This window comes from Lipophrys pholis, assembly GCF_963383615.2.
Source record: "Lipophrys pholis genome assembly, chromosome: 13".
Taxonomy (NCBI): domain Eukaryota; kingdom Metazoa; phylum Chordata; class Actinopteri; order Blenniiformes; family Blenniidae; genus Lipophrys; species Lipophrys pholis.
In genome coordinates, this window is record NC_137632.1 from 27981373 (window position 1) to 27994866 (window position 13494).

At 40.2% G+C, this 13494-nt stretch overlaps 1 protein-coding gene across 1 annotated transcript in view; it reads left to right on the plus strand.

Annotated features, from left to right (window-relative positions):
• LOC308118724 (nck-associated protein 5-like) overlaps positions 1 to 13494 on the plus strand; it is a gene marked incomplete at its 3' end in the record, with an annotated part of 84282 nt that overhangs the window by 12611 nt on the left and 58177 nt on the right. The window contains 1 exon segment of the mRNA XM_080478235.1: positions 7678 to 7870. Within this exon segment, the coding sequence (XP_080334361.1) occupies positions 7842 to 7870 (29 nt within the window). The 5' untranslated portion in view covers positions 7678 to 7841.

Here is a 13494-nt window from a genome sequence, read left to right on the forward strand (position 1 = left end):
GGTGTGAAATGAGCTATTTAGGCGTATTTTGGTGATTTTGTTGCCTCTTGGGCGACCAATTAAAGACAACGGTGCTCACAGCCACTGAAAATGCAATTGTGTATGCACACCACTGCAGTGGTAAATGGTTTTTCTGCTCATGCTCAGTCGTTGGACAATAAGAACAAAGCTTTCCTCCAGAGTGTCATGATTCCCAGACCATATTCTTCTGGGAAGTAGTAGTTTTATTTTGACAGTCACTGTAATAACAATTCAACTTTGCCGTCTGTCCGTAGGAATGTTGGTGTTCTCCCATTGTTAATGTTTATAGCTTATTGATACAAACAGCACCCACTGGTGGCCCAACATGAAAACTACGTCGTTTTCAGCATTCCTGCAGTTTCTGTGTAAACACACGTCTTTCTCAAAACGTTGCCGTGTAAACACGGAACGTTCCAGAAACAAAAATGCAAAAACGATGCATTTTTCTCTTTACTGGTAACGTTGTGTTGTACAGACGGTGTCTGAGGCAGCAGAACATCAGAACCTCATTCATACAATTTTGTGTAAAAAGCCTGAAAGTGTCACCATTCATTTTTCCGCTCCCTTCAGAAATCTCTATTTCCTGCTGTCATTTCTGAGCTGCTTGGCGCAGCCACTTGTTAGCGTCTGGCCTCTCTATCAGCAGGATGTGAGTGCAGGGCAGAAGTATGTGTTCATTAAATACCCAGGGGGCAGAATCTCAGTGAGGTCTTGTCCTAATTCCTTTAAACATCGATGCCAGAGGCTCGACCGCTGCCATGATTAGACCAATTTCTCCTTCCACCCACCCAATAGGAAGACGTGTAATTACTGTATTTACACTGGGGAGTAAACACACGCCCGCTTTGTTTTTCCTCGCCATCAGTCTCCGTGATGGAGATGTCTGATAAACGTCCGTTTGGAAACAAGAACGGGTTCGATATTAGTGCGCGAGGATGAGGCGGAGCGCGCCGTGCTGTGGAATAATGAACAATGGCGTCTAATGGGAGCGTTGTAACTGTTACGTAACAGTCATGATGGCTGCAGGCTGGTACCCTCAATTATCTGGAAGTAAAGATCTGCCTCCACCAGACACATAAATAAACCTATTGCCAACAAAGTTTGGGGTTAAAACTGGATGTGGGAAGCAACATTTTAAGATTTGATGGGGGAAAAAAAACCACCCAAAAATTACATTTTAACAGATGATCGACATTGATCATATAATTTGCATTAAACATGCATAAAGCAGGGATTAAATCATATACACCATTTCTGGGCATGAAGACTGGTGGCGACTGATATAAATAATCCACATTCCAACAAGTTAAAGCTATTTAATGCACATTTTTGCATTTTTAAACTTAGAACAAAAAAACTTATATTAATATTTTAGTATTGAGCTTAAGAGCTAATGGTAAACTGTAGAAATAAATCGATAGAAATAAATCTATAGAAACCTATCGACTTTTTAGTTCATGAATGAGTAATATAGCAGAGCTGTACAGATTGAACCAGCCTCAGGCTGAATCGTGGCCAAAGGTCCAATTTTATTTATGTATCCTCAAATTGTCGAACATTTTCAGCCCAAACAGAAAAATCGAACGAAGCCTGTAATTCCTATTTTTAGCTCATATCAACAACAGCATGATTATGTAACTATTATATTCTATGCGAATAGCATTTTAACACCCCCTCTAAAGATTGAGATAATGTTCGATTAATTATTATAGTTTGGAAAAAAGTTTGTACACTTCTACGTGTGGCTCCAGAGTTGTTCTAGTTGTAGTAAAAACTGTGAATATCTCAGCTGTGTGAGGAAATCTACTGAACGTATCCTCAGAGGCGTATCAATAGATGATCTTATTATGTGTTCAGTGAGTAGAGAGCCGACCTCTGTGCTCGTTGTTACACGTGTACAGTGGACTGCATGTCACTGAGGGCTTTTACAGAAGAGTCCACACACACACACACACACACACACACACACACACAAAGTGTTGTTGTATTCATATTGTGCACTCTTCACACATCGCCACAGCATCACATGAAATCGATTTATTTCCAAATCAAATATCCATTATCAGTCAAAACCGACTACCTACACAGTATCATCTCATTTTTTAATACCCTGTAGCACCGCATTATGTAATAACAGTGCAATATGTGATAATGTAATACATTTTCAACTCATTATGTAATAACACCACATTTTGTAATAGCTATTTACATATTGCAACAGTTATTACAAAATGCAGGTGTGTAGAGCCACATTATGTAATAATGTAATGTTTGTTTTTGTGTTTATATGCTTTGTATCATCTATAATATTTATGTAGAATAATGCAGACTGCATGCGTTTATGTCTTGTATAATTTCAGCGCACCCCAAAATTTTGTGTCTATAAGAATTAATTAGTGTAACTTATGTTTCTAGCTCGTGAACACATTTTATGTATTATAACGAATAAAGTTACTTTTGATTTAGGCTTGAGCGATAAAGCATCCCACCAGTTTTTTTTAATTTTCAATCCTAATTAAGCTGGAATTCTTAATGTTATTCTGATGGTATGATTGATTTAAAAAAAAAGAAAAAAGAAAAAGGAGCACTCGCATTTTGCAATAACTGTTGCATCATGTAACAAGTTATTACAAAATGCAACAATGTTTATTAACACATGCAGCAGATTAATACAAAATGTGGTGTTATTACATAATGAGTTGAAAATGTATTATATTATAACACATTGCAGCGTTATTACATAATGTGGCACAACACACCTATAAAAACTAAACTATTGCACATCTTCCAGGCAGATTGAGTGAAATAAGAACATGATTCGTGAAATGAGTCGACAGCAGCTTTGTTGTTGTTGTTGTTGTTGTTGTTGTTGTTGTTGTTGTTGAGGTGATACTGATGTATTATTTTAGGACACTTTGAAAGGTGCTGTGAGATTCAGCATCAGGAGCTGAGGTGTCAGCAGAGGAAAAAACAAATGAAAGAAGAACTCCATCTACTGGACAAAGTCTGAGAAACACACCATGATTGTGCTTTTTCTCCTCTTATGAGAATCATAATTAAACAGTTCATGCTTCTTCCACACATCGTAAAGCTGAAACCGACCTGCGTCAGGCTGCTCTGACCGGAGCGGGCGCCTCGCTTGTGTTTGGACAATGAATTCTCTCAGCCGACATTAAATTCAAGCCATTATTAACACGTATTGCAGCCTATAGGACAGTCGTCCATGCATCAGTCTGCATATAAATCCAGACTGTGAATTGCAAAGTGCAGCCTGCAGCGAAGGATCACAAAGCAGCAGCAGCAGCAGCAACTCCCTGCATGAGGACAGTGTCAAGTGCAACGTGCAATAGAAGCACATGCATGGCTGCACGTGTGTGTGCATGTTCGAGTGTATATTACACACTGTGCTGCTTTGTCCTGAAAGTCATCCAATCAGGACAAGGAAGCTAAAAACAATAAAAAATAAAATAAAAATATGTAAAAAGAAAAAACAGGAGCTTCTGTAACTTTTGATTGAAGATCATTGAATTCATAATCTCAGTCCTGGAAAAACACAGTGTGTGAATATTGTTAATATGCACATTTATTCACTATAATTAATCAAAACCATTCTTTGAAATTTGATTAATGACTCGACTTTTGAAAGTATTGTGAATGAAACCGACCACTATTCTCTAAATGAATAATACACTGGTATTACAGAGATTTATATGTTGATTAGTATTATTTCATTCAACTAGAATAGAATAGAATAGAATAGAATAGAATACTTAATTTGTATTGAGACATTCTTCACAGAGAAGTAATGGAAAGTAAATAGAATATTAACATACTATTGAATACATAAATGTATTAAAGTCAGTCCATCAGTAAGCTGGTATTACTATTTTTTTTATAAACTCCTGTTTATGTTCTTTCTTTAAATGTATGGATTCTAATGTAAAAAATCTCCATTTTGAGATGTATTGCACACAACAAGCGTGAAACTGTTATTTTATTCTCTGTAACAGCTGATTTTCTTTTTTTGTTTTGGGATCCAATATTTTACACCAATTAAAAATGTGTACTTTTGTTTTCCCACCAGTTTTTTTTTTTTAAATTTCTTTATAAAGAATCAATTAACATGCCACAGCGTTCTTTTCATAACGGAAACAGTCTCCAGGTAATAAAAACCTGCAAATCACCAAGAAAACAGGTAGACCAGGAATCTTCAGTCTTTTTTTTAAAAAGTTCCAGTGGTGTTGAGGAATATTTGTCACAAACTTCCTGGAAAATTAGACTTTCAGATTATCACCTGTTTATTAACATCTCCTGAAGGCGGCAGGCGTCACGTCAGCTTATCAAAGTTCACTTTTAACATTTAATCCTGCCGGAGGTGATCTATTCCTAACTACACACGCAGAAGCAAGTCTGCTTCCCTAAATTGTGTCTTAAACTGGCTTCATGGTTGGTCACAGTTCCCCTCCTTCGTGGGTTTGTCTGAGCTGTCACTGCAAATCAGCTCTTCTGAAAATGACTTTTATCTCAGGGAAACTGTGACGCATCCAAACAACGATCTGTACATTCTGCAGCTGCAGGCCCCTCCATAGCGGCTCCATGCAGCTCTCACGAGATTGTCAGTGAAGTAACATTTTCTCTGGATTTCTTAACGCAGCTCTTAAATCGAGGTGATAAATGCTCAGCTTATGGTTTGGGTCAACTGAAATATGTATAGAATCCGCCAATGTCACTCGATGAGCAAAAATCTAAAATGCTAAATGGCTAAAACAGCCTAAAAATGGCTAAAAACTGCTATAATGGCTTAAAAAAAAAAAGCCCAACGCCTGTTGAATGGTTGCTAAAAGATCCAAATATGTAAAACATTTCTAACATGTTTGAAATGGCTAAAATTTTTAAAAGAGCTCAAGTAAAAATGGTTATAACAGTTGAAACGGCTGTGACGTGTGTTATTACAATGATAGAATGTAAAAATATCTTATAGGGAGATCAGTGTACATGATGCATGTTTGTTTGTGCTTCGCTTGACGTGTATAAAGTTTGTATTTGGGTAGTTAATCCTCATCCCGCTAACCTCTGGGCTCACAATCAGTTAACTTGTGCAAAATGTGATGCTGAGGGATTACAATTTGAACCACCGCCACTTTATTTCCCCTACACACACACACACACACACACACACACACACACACACACACACACACACACACACACACACACACACACACACACACACACACACACACACACACACACACACACACACACTGAGCAGCTGTCCTCATGTGTAGCCGCTCACCTGAGATGCTCCTTCTGCACCACAAGGTGGCAGTGCTGATTCAAAGTCTGCACGTGCACACCAGGGTTCCCAAAAGTGCAGGTCTGCACTATGAGAGCGTCCCTGGCTTTGCAACTACTGAATAAAACGAAACAAAGCATCTAGAAAATAATTACTGCAAAGATATTAGATTCATGAGGATTAGTCATCCTGACCTCATTTCATAACATACTGGTGAACTTAAATTTAAATAGTTTTTATGTTTTTCACAGGATTTTGATTTTGTCCGTTTGTTGTTTGGGTGGTTTCCGTCACATTAAAGGCTCATATGATGCAAAATTCACCTTCTAAAGGTTTTCCAGCAGTACTAATCGTCCCCATACCTGGACTGACGTCCCAGAAGTGTCCTCTCTGTCCCTGGCTTGTTTCAGGTTTTAAAAAGTGTGTTGCTCCAACCAGCCAATCAGGAATCAAACCCTATACAGTGTCATCGGGGGTTTAGCCAATCCCAATCAAGGTAGGCCCTCCCTTTGACTCCTCCCACAATTAGGCAGCTCTGCTCTGGCACATGGCACCACGAGAGTCTCATCTACAGATTCCAAAAGCTTATGAAGGCAAACATTCCGTCTGTGCTGCTCAGATCAGTTTGATAAAGTCCGTCTTTACAAATCTCGACACGTTGCTGAATCATAATCACCATATCTGGTCACTCCAATCCCAACCACCGCGCCGTGGTTCTCTCCTCGTATTAGTCTTACTAATACCAGGTCAACCACCGGGGCTGATTGTGAAATTACATTTAGAAATTCTTCTTTTGCAGGTTGCAGAAACGTGAATATTATATCTCCAGTTATCCCAGAAAGCCGCACCATTGTCAGGTTTTAAAAAAACTGTAGAAGATATGGCTGATCAACAACCAAACTCGCGTTCATTAAGACAATCATGCACTTTAGAATATATTCTTTTAAAAAGGCTTTTTACCTATGTCAGACTGCTGAGTAAGCACTTTGGTTATTAGGAAGAATAATTTTATCGTCTTTTCTTTCATATTGTTTTTATATGTTTGTAACCTTGTACGGTTTTATGTGGGACAACGGATGGAAATTAGCCCTGTGCTCAATCTGGCTTGTTTACAGTAATCTGGTGAAGAGATTGGTTGTTCCTTAATATGAACGGTCCCGACCAAATAAAAAGACTTAACACAGACTGAAAGACCACAGCACACTGTGGACCCTGAAATCTCTCATCTTATTGCATTCCCACTAAAAACATTAAAGCCAGAAAAGAATGACGGAGATCTAAATGTTTTTTTTTAAAGTACTTTTGTTTATTATGATAAAGTATTAATATTATTGGGTGACAACCTTTATGACTTACAAAAATATATATTTTTGTCAACTTTTCATTAAATAAATGAGCATGAAGCTACATAACATGATCATATGTAGATAAAGAAAAGATTTTGTCATAACTATAATATAAAGAATATAAAGACTATGATTAAAAGTGGTTGGGATTGTATTATTGATTTTAGCTGTTTTAGCCATTGAGTGCTCTCACTGTCCTGTAACATGTGAAGCTTGTTGCTCCTCTTCTCTCTCAATTATCATACCTTTCTTTTCTATCTTTAACTGAAACCAGACTTTAGCTCCCGTTGTCCACATCCTTCCACTAGTTTCCCTCCGATTCTGCAGCGCAACCTCACGGCTGGTCCATAACCGTTAAAAAAGAAGAAGGAAAAAAAAAAAAATCACTCAACCAAACAGCTAAGCCCTGAAAAATACTGTGAACTGTCATTGCTCGTATTAACGTCCTCATATCTCTGTTTGGACGGAAGCTTTAGGAGAAAATAAACATTTCTTGAGGAAATAAAAACCCAAACCAAGAAAAAAAACAACTGAGGGATTTAGCAAGCTCAGTGCGAATATAAAGAGATAAGCAGAAAGTTCACACAGCATATTAAACCTTATCAGGGTCAACGAGTGCAACCGAGTGTTTGGGTGTTTCTATTCAGTGCCAGGAGGAGGACATGGACTTGTTGTGTTAAACACTCTGGTTCTGATGAGCTGATTAATATCTGAGCAGGGAAACAGCCACAGGAGCCGCCAGGACGCACCGATAGTACAATATTAACACCGCCGCAACTCGTACAGTCAGAGCTGCACTGTATGTTAGTGTGGGTGTGTGTGTGTGTGTGTGTGTGTGTGTGTGTGTGTGTGTGTGTGTGTGTGTGTGTGTGTGTGTGTGTGTGTGTGTGTGTGTGTGTGTGTGTGGGTGTGACAAGCAGATGTACTGCACCCCTGCTGTCTTCAGCGGGATTATGATATTATGATATGCAAGATTAACAACAAACTGACTGTGTTCGCTCCTCTGCCCCGCAGGTACGCCGCCAAGACTGATCCATAGCCATCATCGTTATTAGAACAACAATAATAAGGAGCAGTGGAAGAACCCCCCACCTCCCCTCCCCCCCCGGCTGGAGAACAAACAACATCTGGGCGTGTAGAGAAGGGAGAGGGCGACGTCTCGGCAGGGCGGGCAGCAGATGGTGACACTGCAGCAGCACTTCTCCAGGTAGCCCCGCCCCCTTCAGCATGCCGACGGCCATCAAACACACCTGCGTCGTTTTTCTGAGGCAGAATAGAAGAAAAGCCAGAAAAGGGAAAAGTTCTCTTCTCCTTTATTCCTCCCAGAACACATTAAACACATTAAATGATGTACACTTTAATGTGGAGCTGGCACTTTGGGGGGTTTTTCCATGGGGATTTGTGCGAATCCACCCGGCAGCATTTAGAAGAGAAGAACTTTGTTTCAAAAAAGAACTGGATGTTCTGGAGGTCTTTGCTCGGTGCAGGCCGGTCCGGGCCGTCCTCGTCACGTTGGATTACAGAACTGCCACCACAAAGTTAAAAGCACAGCAAAGTGTCTCAGTACGGGTCTGATTTTATACACTGAAGTACTTCAATTCAGTAGTTACCAGGTGCGGCTTAATACTTTTGTCCTTGTAGGGCATGTGTGTAGACGCGTATGAAGCAACAGTCTCAGTAGTTATGTGTCATTTAAGGAGAATCATCAAATTTCTCAGACCTTCTGATGTGTGTATTTGTAAATGTGACCCAGGTGCTGGTGAGAAACCAACAATATCTAAATAAAATAGAATATAAATTAGATTCATCAGTGCTGACGCCGTTGGTTTCACTGTTCTTGCTTATCATCCGTCACATAGACCCGTTTGGCTTTAACTACACTGCATATGTTGATCACTTTCTCTGGTGTCTTGACGGGTCTGTGTCTTAGGTCACCCGGTGATATCCTAAAAGAGTGGCGGGTTCTATCAAAGTGTAAATCAATTTCTAAAAGACTTTTTTTACCTAACGGACATGTTTCCATCAACTCACAATCACTGTCTCACATTTCAACAGGCTCATTTCCAACATTAAAAGCAAAAACATGAAACTCTAAACTTGGTAGAGCAGCAACTTAACAAGCGTCACTGTTCACTGAAACACTGATGGCTTCTGGTTAACAAACCACACCACCACCATGTGTTCAAACTGTGCTTACACACGTTCATTTTCAGTCATTTAAACCTGCTGTGACGTCCAGTCAGAGACGTTTGAACCAAAAAACTGCAACAAATCACTTTTAAAAAACAAAAAAACCACTTCCAGATAAACTCAGCTGTGTTGTGATCGAAAGTTCGATTGGATCTGGAAACGAGGGCAAATCGAAAAGCTCCAAAGCTTTCAGAAGCACTGAAAATCTTCTCCAACAGTGAAAGAGCCCGAAAAGACCAAAGAGCAAACTTGAGTTTGGAGTGAATTAACTTTATTTATGGTGCTTTACTGAGAGCAGCCACCAGGGGGCCATCCAGACGTTTGGCTTTCTGTCACTTCCTCCATATTTACGGTCCTTGTATACAGCACGGCGTGACAGGCCGCTGCCCTCTCTCTTCCTCTCTGTAACCACATCGTTTTTCATGTGCTACCATGTCAGAATTGCCCGTCCTCCATCAGATCTCCCTGACAGTTGTGGTAAATCATTTAAGTCTTTCACTGATCAGCAGCTAAAGCTTCACGCTCACTTTCATCCATCAATCAACTCATCATCTATAAATGTCCCAAACATATTTTGGTGCTTTAACCCAAAAGGTTCAGTCGACATGTCAACACATGAAAAAACAAATTTATTGATTGAAAGCAAGTTGCCCATTCAATCAGCAAACACAAACTCTTCAATTAGACTCTTCTTCAGAGGCTCCACCGTGTGTTCGTGCACAAATATGACATCAAACCCATCGCCACTGAAATTCCACCCTAATTGCCTCTTCAGCTGTTGTCGCTTCATTATTTCATGCACCCACGCGGCCTGACGGGCGCGTTTCTCCTCCGGCCACATTCGCTGTGTGGAAAAAGTTCTGCTTTAGCAGATTAAAAACCCAGTGGCCACAACTCAATGACAAACCATCAACAAACACAACACCACATGGTGCGCATCCATCACAGCTCCCTCACAGCCGGGCTGATGAATGGCTGATCCTCCGCGGTGACGTCCAACACTTTCATTAACTTGAGAGCCTGCAACATGTTAAGATCTGTCTCTGGTGGAAAAAAAAAACAAAAAAACACTCTGCTTTATTGGAGCAGCTCGACACTAAAAGTTGATATGAAATGTCAGTGTGTGGCTACTGCTGCGTCCCCGCTTATCGACCGCCCCTCCCGGCGGGTGATGAAGGGAAATAATAACCAAACATTATGTCCAGCCGACTGTTAGGCCACTGACGGCGCTTCACCATCGGAGTTCGATGGCATCTGCATATGCTCAGCGAGGTGTGAGATTAGGCCCGACGACTTGTGGCGGTGAATTAATCTGCCCTCCCCCACCCCCACCCCCACCCACCCACCACGCCAGAGATATTTGATCTGCTGTCCACTATTTAAAGAAGATTACGTTCTCCCCCCACCCCACCACCCCTCTTTGCTTATTAGCGCAGGCTGATGTGTCTTCCAGCTGTATCGGGCATCAAAAAACTTACAAGTGAAGGGAGCAAGTGTGCGTTTATAAAATTTGAAAATACCAGTGCAGATTTCTGCTTAATTGCAGGCTTTGTTTAAATGACCTTTGTGCAATTATTCTACATTTCTTGGTCCATTTAATCTCATTACGTCTCACCCGAAGAAGCCTTTTTAAGCAAATCCTGACTCTGCAGCTGAAATACTCTTGCTGTCCTCTGTGGGCCCTTAAGTGGTGCTGCTGGAGCTCTGGAGGAAACTTTGTCTCATATATTATTTACAAAAACCGCTTTAACTTCAGACTGACTTCTGAGTTTTTAGATGTCTTCCACAAGGAAAGATGGGGGTGGTTTTTGTCTGTGAAATTCACTTACTGCAACGACACGGAATAAATTGGAGTTATGTGCCAAGGACAGTGTGGGTCGGTCTAATGACTGAGTCGCTCGCTAGCTTCAGCTGATGTTGTGTTTTTAGCAGAAACATTATGAACCGATGTCAAGGAGAAGAAGCGGCTGAGGTAAACGAGCAGCATGCAGACAGCAGCACACCGCTTTTTGTAAAGGCTGCTAATGCATCACAGCGACTGTGGATACTGGCTAATGCTAACGCTACACATTAGTTTACCTCTGTTGGGTTCATGTTTTCATTGCTGTTGGTTGGCTCTTTGCTTGTTGTTTATTTGTTTGGCAGGTCAGTCAGTCGGTGGGTAGGTTGGTTGGTAGGTCGGTTGGTTGGTTGGTTGGTTGGTTGGTTGGTTGGGTGGTTGGTTGGTTGGGTGGTTGGTTGGTTGGTTGGTTGGTTGGTTAGTTGATTTGGTCGTTCGATCGGTCGGGTTGGGTTGGTTGGTTGGTTGGTTGGTTGGTTGGTTGGCTGGCTGGTTGGTTGGGTGGTTGGTTGGTTGGTTGGTTGGTTGGTTGGTTGGTTGGTTGGTTGGTTGGTTGGTTGGTTGGTTGGTTGGTTAGTTGATTTGGTCGTTCGATCGGTCGGGTTGGGTTGGTTGGTTGGTTGGTTGGTTGGTTGGTTGGTTGGTTGGTTGGTTGGTTGGTTGGTTGGTTGGCTGGCTGGTTGGTTGGTCGGTTCGGTCAGTCGGTCGGTTTGGTTAGTTGGTTGGTTTGGTTGGTTTTGGTTGGTTGGTTGGTTGATTTGGTCTGTCGGTCGGGTTGGGTTGGTTAGTTGGTCGGTCGGTTGGTCGGTCGGTCGGTTGGTCGGTCGGTCGGTCGGTCAGTCGGTTGGTTGGTTGGTTGGGTGGTTGGTTAGTTGGTTTACAGGATAATAATAAAGAAGTTATGAATGGATTTTGATGACAGTCTGATTCGTTGGGCTGAAGGTGAAGAGGTTACGTTTCAGGAGATTCAGATGAAAGTTACTACATCTGGATGATTCTTAAAATAATAGATTGGATTTCAATGCGACTCTGTGTATTGATTTATATTATACTTCACAAGAAGGGACTTTATTGAGAAAAAGACATGGACCATATTCTGAACATGATATCCAAAATATGATAGATGAGAGAGAGAGAGAGAGAGAGAGAGAGAGAGAGAGAGAGAGAGAGAGAGAGAGAGAGAGAGAGAGAGAGAGAGAGAGAGAGAGAGAGAGAGAGAGAGAGAGAGTTTTTATATCATTTATATTACATAAATCATTCTAATTAATTTTATTAAGACTGACTTTAACACACACAGAAGAAATTATGAAACAAAGTGTTGAAATATCTCTTGGATACCATCCAGTGTCCTGGTTAATAATCTACATGAACATTTAGATCCTGTTGTGTAACTGTCAAGAAGTATTGGTGTTAAATTAATGTACTACTTTCAAATCCTTCAATCACATGAAGATTATCAAATTGGAAATTTCTTCTATTTCCTACCTCACTCCCGAAATCAGCATGAAGAGATATAGTGCAGATATAAATCTGCCATTTCCTCTAAGTGCCTCAATGTGCAGAAAAACTAGGTGTCTGCGGCGGTCGTATCTCCACTGCAGTGGGAAAAGGGCTCGTATGGCAACATAAGGAGAAAACTAGGCCATTCATTCATACTTTGTTATGCATGATAACTGGAGGTCCTGCACCGGAAAGTGCAGCCTGCAGTGGAATATCACAAAGCAGCCGCAGCCCCTCGGGTGGGCGGGAAGGGTCATTTCTGCTGGAGACGAGCCTCCACGTGGAGTCATGTGCACGCTGTGAGCACATGCATGAGCGCACATGTGTGTCTGTGCATGTATGATATGTAGAGTGCGTACGTATTACACAGTCTATTCATCCGTTATCTCCATGCGCTTTGTGTGTGGGTGATGACGGGGGAATGGACGTCTGCAACCCTGAATGTAACTGCGTCTATTGAATATATTTACAAAAGAAATAATGTGTTCATCAATCAAACTTGGTGTTTTCATCCATGTTGGTATAATTCAAAGTGCCTAGCCACAAGATTAATACAGGGATAACAAATTATTAAAAACAAAAATGGAGAAAGAAATGTGCAGATATAAACTGTGTGATTAATTAAGTTGAAAAAAAGACAAGAGATTAAAATACCTTTAGGAAGACAAATAAACAAGATAAAATGACATAAGATATTGTTACAAACTAGACAAGATTTAAAGCACATGAAATATTCATATTTTTAAGGTAAATGAAATGAAGGCACAAATAAACATGTAAAGAAACAGCTAAATCAAGTCAAACCTTATTTATTACTCCATTCAGGACATGAGGCCACTGACGTACTCAGCTGAGCCCCATTAGTTCTTGTTGAACTCATTTTATAATCATTATTGTATAAAGGATTGCTTATTGCTTCGATATTGTTTTTTCAATAAAACATGTTGTTAATATAGCCAAGACATTATTTATTGTAGTTCCTGTGCACAGTTATTCGATGTGTAATACATTATCCACTTCACAGAGGAAATTATTTTTAGTCTGGCTGCAGCTGAATCACATTGGTTTACAGCGGATAAATGTCGTTTATAAATTTAATTGTATTGAGTAAGTGTATTCATTCATTCATTCATTCATTTACTTTTTTTAATTTTTATTTATCCGTTCATTTATTCATGTATTTATTGTTTATTATAGTATTGATCATTTTTTTAAATTTAATTTAATCTTTGTGTATTTATTTAATATTTTAAATCAGTCTATGTGGTTTATCTTTTCTAATTTATTTAATTTATTTAATT